This window comes from Cebus imitator, unplaced genomic scaffold (genome assembly GCF_001604975.1).
Source record: "Cebus imitator isolate Cc_AM_T3 unplaced genomic scaffold, Cebus_imitator-1.0 Scaffold101, whole genome shotgun sequence".
Lineage (NCBI taxonomy): Eukaryota > Metazoa > Chordata > Mammalia > Primates > Cebidae > Cebus > Cebus imitator.
Window position 1 is genome coordinate 2345310 of NW_016107416.1, and position 13727 is coordinate 2359036.

Here is a 13727-nt window from a genome sequence, read left to right on the forward strand (position 1 = left end):
CACTTGCTTCTGGCCTGGCATGGTGGCTCACATCTGTAATCCCAGCACTTTGGGAGGCCAAGAAGGGTAGAATCACTTGAGGTTGGGAGTTCAAGACCAGCCTGGCCAACACTGTGAAATCCTGTCTCTACTAAAAATACAAAAAATTAGCTGGGCACGGAGGCAGGCACCTGTAATCCCAGCTACTTCGGAGGTGAAGGCCAGAGAACTGCTTAAAGTTTCATGTTTAAATTTTCTCTATTTTATGTAATGTGTCATTATTTTAAAAATATATTATAGAAAATTTCACACATTTGGAAAAGTTCAGAAATACAGAACTACAATGAGATACACAAAATAATTTAAGAAGCCTCTTTACACCTATCACCAAACTTCAACAGCTATTAACTCATGGCCAATCTTACGTTCACATTAATTTAATGGGCAAATAACATATTAATACAATAGTATATATTTAATATTTGTAAATTTAAAGTGATTTATTTTATATTCTTGCATGTTTTGTTATACTCTTTTTTTTGTGAATTCTGGACACAAAAAATAAAATACTGATGTTCATACTGTCATTCTTTATTACACTAAACACTCAAATACTGATACTGTCATTTTGCTTTGTGCTTCACTAGCAAGTGGGGCCTAAGCACTAAAATGCTTGTTTTATGCCTACATAACTCAGTCCTCTATAGCACAGTCAATGTCTTGATTACCTCTATATTACAACTTTATACCAAAATCTTTATTCCTTAACTACAACCACCATATTTCCACATTGCCTTAAAAACAGATTAAACAGAAACTTTTTTCTGAAAACTTTTCTTTCAAAGTAGTCTTTACAGTATCAACCAGCAGAAGAACCTGAACTTTACAAGTTACACATTTTACCATAACAAAATTCATACAGTATCACAAGGCCAAAAAAAGGAACTAAAAATCTAGTGCATTTTAGAATAATTAGTGGCACTATGCCCTCTAAGCATATATACCTACCATTTTTGTCCTTTAGTAATTTGTTGATGATGTTACTAAGGTCAGCAATTTCAGAGGTGGCAGGGATTGAGAAGGGAACATCATCTATGGCATATCTATAAAAAGGAAATGATATGTCAAGATCAAGTCTACAGATACTTGAACAACTGTGCTTTTATGAATTCGACATACATTTATGGGGTACCTGCTACATGCCAGACATTTTGCTACATGTTGTAAACAAAAAAAAATTAAAACGTGGAAGTCTGGTAATCAAATAGAATGAAGTTATGTAAGAACAATGTCATTAGGTAACATGTACAAAGAGAACAAAGACATCATAGGTCATTTTAACCAGAGAAAAGGAGGGCAGCAGAGCAGGGCCTGAAAGGATGCACAAAAAAGATAACTGTTAAGCTACATTAGAAAAGTGATTAGCCAGGTGTGGTGGCATGTGCCTGTAGTGCCAGCTACTTGGGAGGCTGAGGTGGGAGGATTGCCTCAGCCCAGGAGGTCAAGGCTACAGTGAGCCAAGATCACACCACTGCACTGCACTCCAGCCTGGGTGACACACCAAGACCCTGTCTCAAAAGAAAAGTGAGTTTTTGCCAGGTGAGGGAAGGATAGTATGGAAGAAGTAGTGTGCAGGAAAGCAGCGAGAACATCAAAACAATAGCTGGGAGTTGTTAAACTGCCCACCCAACCTATTCCAGAAAGTCCAATTTTGCTCTAAAGTTACCAAAGGCTAAAGAGGTACACATGGAGTGCTGTATATACCATGTGAAATCATTTTTACTTCTTTTTTGTGGGCAAGGAAGAACTATTACAGCAGTGCAAAGTGGAAATAACAGAATTTTATTTAGTCAGATCTTTCTGGCTGCAAAATGGAGACTAAATTAGAGGAACACATTACAGGGGCAGGCTAGGAGACTCATAAGAGACTGTGAGAAAATATTTGCAAATCATCTATCTAATAATGAACTCGTATCTAGACTACATTAAGAACACTTACAACTCAATAATAAAAAGACAATGCAATTTTTTTTCTTTTTTTGTTATTTTTTTTTTCATTTTTGACAATGCGGTTTTTAAAATGGCCAATAGGGACATAAAAATGTTCATCGTTATCTTGGAAATGCTAATCAAACACAATGAAAACCATTTCACACCCACTAGGGTGCTATAATTAAAAAGACAGATAATAACAAGCGTCAGTGAAAATATGGAGCAATTGGAACCCTGATTATTGCTGGCAGTAATATAAAATGGTGCAGTTGCTTTAGAAAACATTCTGGCAGTTCCTCAAAAAGTCAAACATGCAATTACATCTGACCCAAAAACTCCACTTCTAAGTATATATGCAAGAAAAATGAAAACACGCATCCACACAAAAACTTATACATGAATGTTTACAAAACTATTCGTAATAGCTAAAAGGTGGAAACAACTTAAATGCCCACCAACTGATGAATGAAAAAATATGGTAGATCCATTCAATGGCTTATTATTTGGTCATAAAAAGAAATGAGATACTAATAGATACTATGACATAATTAAACAATTAAAAAAAAATCATACTAAGTGAAAGAAGCCACTCACAAAAGACCACATTATATAATTCCATTTATACAAAATGTCCAGAAGAGATAAAGCTACAGAAATAGAAAGCAGATTGATAGGGCTGGGGGTATTATTTAATAAACAGCTAAAGGATGATGAAAAATGTTTTAAAACTGATGGTGGTGATGTCTGCACAACTCTGCAAATACAGTGCTGATGATCCTCAAACCATACTTAGAACAATAAGGCTGTGGCTATATATTTATGTATATAATTCACATATATGTATTTACATATATGTATATTCTTCTGTGTGTGTGTCTGAGTATGTGTGTGAGACAATTATATTAGCCCCCCCCAATTTTACTGACCAAAATATTAAGTGAAAAGAAAAAGCAAGAATTTTATTATTTATTTATTTATTTATTTATTTAAGATAGGGTCTCACTATGTTCCCCAGGCTGGCATGCTGTTGCACGGATCCTGGCTCACTGCAACCTCTGCCTCTCAGGCTCAAGCAATCCTCCAACATCAGCCTCCCAAGTAGCTGGGACCACAGGTGGGCACCACCATGCCCCGCTAATTTTTCGTACTTTTGGTAGAGACTGGGTTTCGCGATGTTGCTCGGGCTGGTCTTGAACTCCCAAGGTAAGTGATTTGCCCTCCTTGGCCTCCCAAACTGCTGGATTTCAGAAGTGAGCCACAGCATCCAGCCAAGAATTTCAATTTCTACATTTTTTTTTTTTTTTTTACCTTTTGGAGGACCTAAATTCAAACATACACATATGACATGTATCCATTCATTTCAGGGGTTAAAACACAGCGGCCTATTATCTCCTACAATTTCATATAAATCAACAATTATCTCAAAGCTGGACACAGTGTCTCATGTCTGTAATTCTAGGACTTTGGGAGACCTACTTGGGTGGATCACTTGAGGACAGGAGTTTGAGACCAGCATGGCCAACAAGGCAAAATCCTGTCTCTACTAAAAATACAAAAATTAGCCAGGCTTGGTGGCACATACCTGTAATTCCAGCAACTCCGGAGGCTGCGGTGGGAAAATTGTTGAAGCCCAGGAGACAGAGGTTTCAGTTAGCCAACAGTGCACCACTGCAGTCCAGCCTGGGTGACAGAGTGAGACTCTGTCTCTAAAAAAATACCAAAACATAGGCCAGGCGCGGTGGCTCACACCTGTAATCCCAGCACTTTGGGAGCCCGAGGCGGGTGGATCATGAGGTCAAGAGATCGAGATCATCCTGGTCAACATGGTGAAACCCCGTCTCTACTAAAAACTACAAAAAATTAGCTGGGCATGGTGGCGCGTGCCTGTAATCCCAGCTACTCAGGAGGCTGAGGCAGGAGAATTGCCTGAACCCAGGAGGCGGAGGTTGCGGTGAGCCGAGATCGCGCCATTGCACTCCAGCCTGGGTAACATGAGTGAAACTCCGTCTCAAAAAAAAAAAACAAAACAAAACAAACAAAAAAAAACCATATATTTAAAAAATTTTTATTTTAAGAAAAACAAAAAATCCTACGTTCAATTAAAAAATGCAGTGGTAGGCTGGGCGTGGTGGCTCAAGCCTGTAATCCCAGCACTTTGGGAGGTTGAGGTGGGTGGATCACGAGGTCAAGAGATCGAGACCATCCTGGTCAACATGGTGAAACCCCGTCTCTACTAAAAATACAAAAAATTAGCTGGGCATGGTGGTGCATGCCTGTAATCCCAGCTACTCAGGAGGCTGAGGCAGGAGAATTGCCTGAATCCAGGAGGCGGAGGTTGCGGTGAGCCGAGATTGCGCCATTGCACTCCAGCCTGGGTAACATGAGTGAAACTCCGTCTCAAAAAAAAAAAAAAAAATGCAGTGGTTATGTTAACGCATCACCACATTCCTTGAGAAGTATTAAGGCTATATAAGTATATATACTCACATACATTGACAATACGATTTATGTATACTGTAAGCAACAATACAAGAGAAGATGATTTATGAGCTCTCCTCATAAAGGTACAAACAAAATAACAAGTATAATTCAGGTGGGAGTTTCCTAGTTTATGGATAACTTTAGCTTATTAATACAACAAATATTTATTATTATTTTCACTGAAAAATTTAACATTGTTGACTCAGCCAATCCAAGAAGCTTAATACATAGCCCCTGCCCTCAAGAGGCTTCCAATATAGTTGGAAGAGGCCAGGCAAACACAAAGAAAACTAATAACGCAATATATACCACAAGGCAGCATATAATTAGTTTTCGAATGAGTGCCAACAGACCTTGAGACCACTGTTAAAATGTTTATATATCTATATATAGATACATACAAATGGTAAATATGTTTACATTTATATGTTAGTAAATATGACATATACAAGTACATGATAAAGCATAAAATGTGTTGATATTACATACGTGTATCAATAAAAATAAATCAGTAACTAAATTGACCTCACACTTATCAAGAACCAATTCTACCATAACCCCATATTCAGAGCTCCACTTTCTAGCCTGGTTTCGAAAAGCATCTTCTATCACCTTTTAAAAAACGAAAAAAGAAAGAAAACGTGTTTTCAAAAACCGTGAACCACCACCAGCAGACACCCTATAACGACAAGGCCCACCCACTGCTCGTTGTTAAATTACACATATACAACGTTTCATTCAGAAAGCAAACCTGAAGCCCTTCTAAAAGTCTCCTCCACACTCACAATTCAAATTATAAAGAACCTGCGAAGCTGGTTAGAAAGGAGGTAATCTCAGAAAAAAGGTGACAGCAGGAACAACTAGGGATCCACAAGGTCATACCAAAGGAGTGGTCAGAAAAGACCCTGGGGAAGGGAGCGAAGGGTGGAACGCTTACTTACTTCTTGTTATCAGTGTAGAAGCGTGTTTGCAGTTGAGCCATGGCGAGGAGTACACACAAGACTTTCCCACGGAAACGAGTTAGTAGACCCACAACAGGGAGATCCTGTCTTTTAGAACTACAAGGAGGCAGCTCAAAACTAGACTGCACAGGTAAGCGAGGAGCTGCAGTCAAAGCCTGGACTCTGCTTTTCTCTTCCGCAGAAAACACGAGGCCGCCCTTCTACAGACGCCCAGACCACAAACATCGACTACCTACTCCTCGATTTAAGAATCATCGATTAGAAAAGCATAGACTTAAAGGTAGTTATGTTCCTTTAATCATTGTTAGAATTCTTCCCATACAAGTGGGCCTGTTATCGATTAGGAAGATACAGTAAGATCCCACTGAAATCCGCTTTGTTAATATTTTTTTTTTCAAGAGGCTGTCCTGAGCCTGGATAGTTCAAACACAGCTCCTAGTTACAAGTCTCAGAAAGCATCTCTCTCAAACGCTGTGACCATTGGGAATTGTAGTTCTTCGCCCTGCTGCCCACGGGGTATCTTAATTTGCATTAAATCCTCCAGACTCCAGCCAGATACCAAATTTTCTCTGTCTTCAGCTTTGCCTAACGCCTTGTCCCTTTTCTTTTCTCATACATATTCCCAACCAGAGTCTCACTCCGCAGAGATTTTTCCTGTCTCGCCTCCAACCGCGGGTTTTACTGGGAGGCGAGAGGCGGAAATACGAAAAAAAAGAACGGATGAGAGAGGAAACGGGCGACGGTGGCCGATAGTGGTCCTAATCTCGTGGGACTGCGCTGCGCGCTCCCGGTGGGATGCGCCTGCGCATTATGCTGGTCTCCATGGCGGGGCCTCGGAGCCAAGACGAGGTTGAGTAGACTCGTTTTGAATTTTCTTCCCTCTGCTCCGGCGGACTTCCCTCCTCGCCTTGTGGGGCTATCGGCGGCGGCAGGACTAGGGGAGTCGGAGGTTTAGCAGCGCTGTCTGCGCCGACCAACCGGACGCTACCTCCCAACCCCCCTTTCTTCCTCCTGCCTCCTCCTCCTCCCGTCACCTCCTGACCCGCCGGAACTCCGAGCAACTGCCGGCCCCCGCCCCCAGCCGCAGCCGGTCTCTGGCGGCGCACTCCGCTTGGAGCCTGGGGTCATTTTCCGGGTCCTACATGGCAGGGCCTCAGACCACCGACCCGGCACGGGGCTCCTGGGCCCCAGAGGGGCAGGCTGGAGAAGGAGGAGGTTAGGTGTCTTGAGGGTTGCTGAGCCCGAGGATGCGCCATCGCCGCGGAGAAGGAGCCGGACCCCTTGGGCTGAGCGCCCAATGTGTGGTCCCTCACTCAGTCCCGCACCTTGCTTTTTAGGATTCTTTCTCCCCTTTCTGAGCCCTTTTATACTCAATGTTTAGAAGGGGAAATTCATTCTCCCACACCTTCTCCCCCCTCCTCTTCCCCCACTTTTTTCCTTTTTTGTCTTGCAGTTACCCAAAGGCCTATGTCTTGTTCTCAGTGGTCCCAAGAATTACTCTAATATAGTTGTTTTTCTGAGGGAGGATGGATGGAGATGACCATCCAGATTCCAAAGTCACTTTTTAAGGCATTTGCTTCAAGAAACAAGCAGTTTAGAATCAGGCAGAACTGGATTGCCAAATTTGTGGGCAGAGCGGTATGTGTGCAGGTGAAGACAACTAAAGCTTTCCTTTGTTAGGTTCTTTAAAGATGTCGTACAGTTAGGTAGACGCCTAATATTTAAATAGAGAAAGAGATTTAAACAGTTGGAAGAGAAAAAAAATTTATTAGAAAGCAGTGGCAGTAGAAGTAGGAATCTTTTAAGGTTACTCACCTTTGTAGATGGAATGCGGACCCTGGAACCAGAATTCCTGGGTTCAAACCCTGCCTCTGCTGCTTAACGTTTCTGTGCCACACTTTTACCAACTGTGAGAATTAACTGCGGCATAGGAAGCACTCAATATATGTTTATTATCATCGTAATAGTTACCAATTCCAGTTTAACTAGAAGCTTTGCCAGCGTGAACAGATAAGGGAGAATAGGCACATTGAGTGGAGGAATAAAATTAGAAAACCTCTGTGCTGAAGTCCCAGGAAATCAGTTATTAGGACTAAGCTTGCTAATGGAAATGGTGGTCGTTTAACCATGTGGTTATTGTAGTGGTGGGATTTACACGTTACGTTAAATAAGTCGTGGGCACCCAAAGCTTGAAACACTTTCTTAATGAAGTCTTGCCATTTAATCTGTATTTATTGATAATATATCAGTGGTTAAAATATGTTTATAAATGTGTAATTGAGCAGCAGGTTAATACATTTTTATCATTAATTTGAAATTTATCAAAAAATAGACAGTACCTGATAGAGTCAATATAGTTTGATCTTAATTTGAATTGAAAATTACCAGGAAAATAAAGAACCTGAATATATGCTTAATAGATAAGGCTTTCCGTTTGCAAAACAGAAATCCTGATTTGACTGAAATACATTTTTCATTTGCCGGAGACCGTCAGTTAAGGAAAGATTAGTTAAATAAGCATTTAAAATAACTACCCAGCATTGTGTTTTACAGTTTTTTCCAATAACTTCTGTGTCATGTTTGGTGTTGCCTCCAAGCAGTACCTAGGATAGCTGATACTTTTACTTTGAGTGTTTTTCTTTAGTTGGAACATTAACTGCAAGTTTTTGGTTGGTAATCATTTTCTATGGGATTTATTTTTTATATGGTCCTCGTGGAGACACATTGTTATCTGGAGAACCACAGTTTGGAAAATACCTTTCTGTTTATTAAAGTTTCTTGTTTTCTGTATGTAATGGCATAGTGTGTTATCGTACAAAGATTATGTATTAGGGCTTTGGAGTCCTAATTGGTTTTTGTGTGTGTGTGTTTGTGTGTTTTCCAGTTTGGTTTTGAATCTGAACTTAATAATGTACTCTGTGATCTTAATTTTCTTGACAGTTTCGGTTTTCTTATCTATAAATAGATTAAAAAGATCTACCTCAGAGTCACTGTAAGGATTAAATGAATTTGTAAAGCTCTCAAGGAGTGGCCTAATCCCAACACTTTGGGAAGTTGAGGCAGGCGGATCACATGAGGTCAGGAGTTCGAGACCGGCCTGGCCAACATGGTGAAACCCCGTCTCTACTAAAAATACAAAAATTAGCCAGGTGTGATGGCAGGCATCTATAATCCCAGCTACTTGGGAGACTGAGGCAGGAGAATCGCTTGAACCCTGGAGGTGGAGATTGCAGTGAACTCAGATTGTGCCACTTCACTAGAGCCTGGACAAAGGAGCAAAATTCCATCTCTCTTTTTTTTTTTTTTTTTTCCTTTTTTTCCCTTAAAAATTAATCTCCAACGAAACTCCGTATAAAGAAAAAAAACTCTCAGAGCAAAGAAGTAAAAAGAGATTTGTTTGTGCAGAGTAAAAGGTAGAAATGGATTACAGGGAAATTTACAGGAAGAGCAAAACATAAATAGACATTGTGAACACCAGCCTTAGCTTTTATTTTCCCTGAAAATTAAAAAGTGCTTTTTTTTTTTTTCTTTGAGGTGAAGTCTCACTCTGTTGCCCAGCATGGAGTGCAGTGGCATGATCTTGTGTCACTCCAGCCTCCACCTCCCAGTTTCCAGTGATTCTCCTGCCTCAGCCTCCCCAAAAGCTGGGATTGCAGACTTCTGCCACCACACCCGGCTGATTTTTGTTTTTGTTTTTTCTTTTAGTAAAGACGGGGTTTCACTATGTTGGCCAGGCTGGCCTCAAACTCCTGACCTCAAGTGATCTGCCTACCTTGGCTTCTCAAAGTCCTGGGATTACAGACATAAGCCACTGTGCCCAGCAGAGAATTAAAAAATTAGTATAAGTTATTTGTATATTTGTATACATTTAAAATTTTGATATTTAACACATAACTGTAAAAATTGATCCTTAAAAAAGAAATCCTATTAAAATATTTGTGAATTAGTCTTGATTTCATTTTGACACCGATTCATAGTAATTTTGTACATAATATGAAAGGAACATTATGTCATTTACCTACCTCTAAAAGATGAAGTAAATTTTATTTTCTAGAGTACTTTTGAGCAATATTTTTTAAAGATCCGTTGCTGATAATGAATAGATTTAAAGATCTTTTACAAGATGTACCATTAACCAAGGTACCTGGAATTAAAAGAAACTCAACTTCAAGCTGCTTTCTCTTTAATTATCCTGTTAGGTGACATATTATCAGATTATTGGTTTTAACAGATAATATTTTAATACACTGAAGTCTGGGTGGGATACTAAACAGCATGATTGGATGTTAAGACCATTTTTTAAAAATGTATATTACACCTAAGGAATTACCTCCAAAATTTTGAACTGGTAGAATTGCCGTTGAACAAGATCAAAACAGCAATGGCCCAAGTATAGTCCTTGAAAAAGATCTGACTGACAACAACCTGAATCGTCTCTTCCCATCTGCCATACATTTTAAGCAATAAAAAGCCCTTTCTCCCTATAAATAAAAATACTGAGCTACTAATTTTACAGATGCTTTCCAATCTTTACTTTTGATATAAAATCCACTTTTTAAATGTGATAACAAAACATTCTAGAAAGCAATTTGCCAACAAAATGTAATGCCTTAGTGTATTTTCTGAAATCCAATCATTATTAACTGTTTAGGCTCCATATTTAATACTTTCCTTTTTCTTTCTGCTCTCTTTATCCAATTGTAATACTTCTTGCTAAAGAAATAAGCTTGTAGGCTGGGCGCGGTGGCTCACGCCTATAATCCCAGCACTTTGGGAGGCCGAGGTGGGTGGATCATGAGGTCAAGAGATCGAGACCATCCTGGTCAAAATGGTGAAACCCCGTCTCTACTAAAAATACAAAAAATTAGCTGGGCATGGTGGCGTGTGCCTGTAATCCCAGCTACTCAGGAGGCTGAGGCAGGAGAATTGCCTGAACCCAGGAGGCAGAGGTTGCGGTGAGCCGAGATCGCGCCATTGCACTCCAGCCTGGGTAACAAGAGCGAAACTCCGACTCAAAAAAAAAAAAAAAAAGAAAAAAGAAATAAGCTTGTCAATTCTAGGGCTTGGGAGGTAGGGTGTGGGGAGAGGAGCTTTTATTTTAAAGCTTCTTGTGTCTCCAAAACATGCCCTATAAAATATTTTCATTGAGGAAAAATGTAATTTGCTAGAGGTCTTTGTTTCAGTGGTAGTTATAAAATATGATAATTTAAGTATTCCAAATCCCTGATTTTATGCAAGGAAACAGACACAGAGAGATTGCTACCTGTCCCAAGATACATGCAATTATCTGTAAAGTCATTTCTTGTCTTTAGTTTTATTCAACTGAGTTCTATTCGGTTGATGATTCTACCACACCAGGCTGATAATGGTTATTTTAAAATAAAACCTGCATAACAAAATCTAATAATTTTCTTTATGTAAATAAATTATACATTAAATACCTTCTCATTACAGAGAAAATGCTTCTGTGAAGACACAAAGCTTTCACATAAATGAGGCTACAGCTATCACGATTTAGTGACCCCAAAAGTAAGAACTTCAGTGGACGAGAAAGGACATTTATGGGGTTAGTAGAATGCTTGAGGCCTGGAATTTAAACCTGAGCCACTATCTGAAGGTAATAATTTTATTTATAACTAATTGAAAGTAATAACTTTATTTTAAAAACTTAACTATTATCTGTTACGTATTTTAAAAGTCGAATTACCTTTGTTTATAGGTACTTTGTACCATTTATGGTTACCAGTTAGAAAAGAACATTTTATACCTAGTTATTTAATATGAATATCTTCATTCTTAAAAACTTTACTTTGACAGAGTTAATTGGCAGTTAGGGATAAAAACTCATAGCATGTCATATACTGACATTCAGGATAGTTGGGAAAATCAGCTATTTTAAGTCACTCTGCAGTTGTCAGGATTGAAGAAGATAAAGCAAACTGTTAGAAGAAAGGAAGAAGGAAGAAGTAATACTTTTCGCTAAATCCAAATTATTTTTTTAAAGTGTGTCTATAACTTACATATGTACTTTTGGCTGGGTACAGTGGCTCACGTCGGTAATCCCAGCACTGTGGGAGGCAGAGGTGGGTAGATCACGAGGTCAGGAGATTGAGACCATCCTGGCCAACATGATGAAACCCTGTCTCTACTAAAAATACAAAAATTAGCTGAGGGTGGTGGCACATGCCTATAATCTCAGCTACTTGGGAGGCTGAAGCAGGAGAATTGCTTGAACCAGGGAGTTGGAGGCTGCAGTGAGCAGAGATTGCGCCACTGCACTTTAGCCCGGTGACAGAGCAAGACTCCATCTCAAAAATAAAATAATAAAATAAAATAAAATAAAATAAAATAAATAAAATATATAAAATATAAAATAAAATATAAAATAAAATATAAAATAAAATAAAATAAAATAAAATAAAATATATAAAATATAAAATAAATAAAATAAAATAAAATAAAATAAAATAAAATAAATAAAATAAAATATAAAAAAAATAAAATAATAAAATAAAAAAAAATAAAATATAAAATAAAAACATAAAATAAAAAAAAATGTACCTTTAATCTCCATTTCAACTATGGGTTAGGTCGATTGTCATACTAAACCCCAATTTTCCGTATAGAAACTACTTTAATATTTTCTCAGTTTAACCACAAAAAGCTTTTTTAACCCATAGATTTTCATTCCGAGAAGTCAGTAGAAAATAAAGTTATCTTTATTCCATTGGCAAAATCCCAATATGGGCAAAATTCTGCAGTAGGTCCTCTATCAACATACTCCCCAGCCCTTAGCTAGTGTACATAACCTAGGGCAGTCATTCTTCCTGGGTCTTGCACTGCTGCATCTAGTGCAGGCCTACTGAATCCCTCTAAGTTCTTTGAGTCTCAGAGGTACTTGCTTTCTCATCTCCAAGTAAAACTTTTCACTCCCTTAGGGTACTCTTTTTAACTCATTTTAAAGGAAGAAATCTATCCTTACATAAATTTATACAAATTTGTTAATGGCTGATGTTATCTCCAAAGTTTTTATCTTTTTTTTAAAAAAAGGGTTTATTAATGTCAATGAAAATTTTACTGGTGAAATTTCAGAGTGAGTGTGTAAAAGTCAATAAGGTAAGAAAAATTTAGACTAGTGAAGGGTAACTTGCAGTGGGATCAGGGTACCTGTCAGGAAACTGGGAATATGTGGAATTCTTACCCCTAAGCTATTGACAGTTTTTACAACTCCTTCATAAACTCCACTTCTCACTCTGTTCTACCTAATGTTTTCTCAATAGCTGCAATGCCTGCATAGTTAGAGCTCTAGCTTTTGGGTGGTGTTGGAGACAGAGCTTTTTGTATGTTAGGGTACTGCTTCTAATTAAATTTCAACCAGGAAAAGTTGAAAACAAAAGGGAAGGAATAGTTTCTTTTAACATCTTTAATTTGTTAACCTATCCAGAAAAAGATTTAAAGCTATGGATTATTGACTAATAGAATAAGAAGAGAGCTTTCTCTATTGCCTTGAAAATGTTTCTATTGTCATAGTAGATTACGGACTTTGAAATCAGCACATGTAGGTTTGAGTTCTTGCTCAGCCACTCAGCATATTTGTAATCTTGGGACAGTTACTTATCAGCCTATCCTATATGTAAATTGGAGCAAGTAACTGAATCACAGCTGTTGAAAGGGTTACATAATACAAGGCAAAACACTTTTAATATAGTGCCTTACTATGGTAAGTGCTCAATAAATGATAACGTTATAATTTTGAGCAATGAAACTCAGCTTCGTGTTCTATAAAATGGTGATAATAATAGGTCCTATATCACAGAATAGTAGAGTGATTGTTAATAATTCTAGTTCATACTTATTTAGGGTAGTTGAGATTCAATACATTTTAAATTATTTTATAACTATGACAGTTAAATTTATATATTTTGAAAGTCAAGAGCTCTCAGAAATACTAAGAAATTAATTTTGATGTCATTATGTTTAGACAGTGAATATTTCAATATATTCAGTTTACTTTAGAAAATTAAGCCAGGCATGGTGGCTCACTTGTAATCTCAGCAAAAGTGGGCTAAGGCAGGCAGATCACTCAAGGCCAGGAGTTCAAGACCAGCCTGGCCAACATGGCAAAACTCCTTCTCTAATAAAAATACAAAAATTAGCCAGGCATGGTAGTGAGCACCTATAATCCAAGCTACTTGAGAGGCCGAGGGCAGGAGAATCGCTTGAACCCAGGAGGCAGAGGTTGCAGTGAGCCGAGATTGTGCCACTATACTCCTATACTCCAGTCTGGGCAGAGCAAAACTCTGCCTCAAAAAA

General features: G+C 38.4%; 2 protein-coding genes across 16 annotated transcripts in view; one reads left to right on the forward strand and one right to left on the reverse strand.

Annotated features, from left to right (window-relative positions):
- WDR12 (WD repeat domain 12) overlaps positions 1-6165 on the reverse strand; it is a 31610-nt gene extending 25445 nt beyond the window's left edge. The window contains exons 1-2 of the mRNA XM_017536832.1: positions 5394-6165; positions 988-1082 (exon numbers count right to left, since the gene is read on the reverse strand). Of these exons, the coding sequence (XP_017392321.1) occupies positions 988-1082; positions 5394-5434 (136 nt within the window). The 5' untranslated portion in view covers positions 5435-6165. The remainder of the gene's footprint in view (positions 1-987; positions 1083-5393) is intronic.
- The window catches only part of CARF (calcium responsive transcription factor), an 81402-nt gene continuing 73827 nt past the window's right edge, over positions 6153-13727 (forward strand). For 11 of the 15 annotated variants that reach the window (XM_037741435.1, XM_037741440.1, XM_037741433.1 and 8 more), the window contains exons 1-2: positions 6175-6263; positions 10869-11031. The gene's annotated coding sequence lies outside the window, so the exon portion shown is untranslated. Of the gene's footprint in view, positions 6264-6283; positions 7065-10868; positions 11032-13727 lie in introns of those variants that run through there. The other 4 variants (XM_037741434.1, XM_037741442.1, XM_037741441.1 and 1 more) reach the window with 3 other exon arrangements.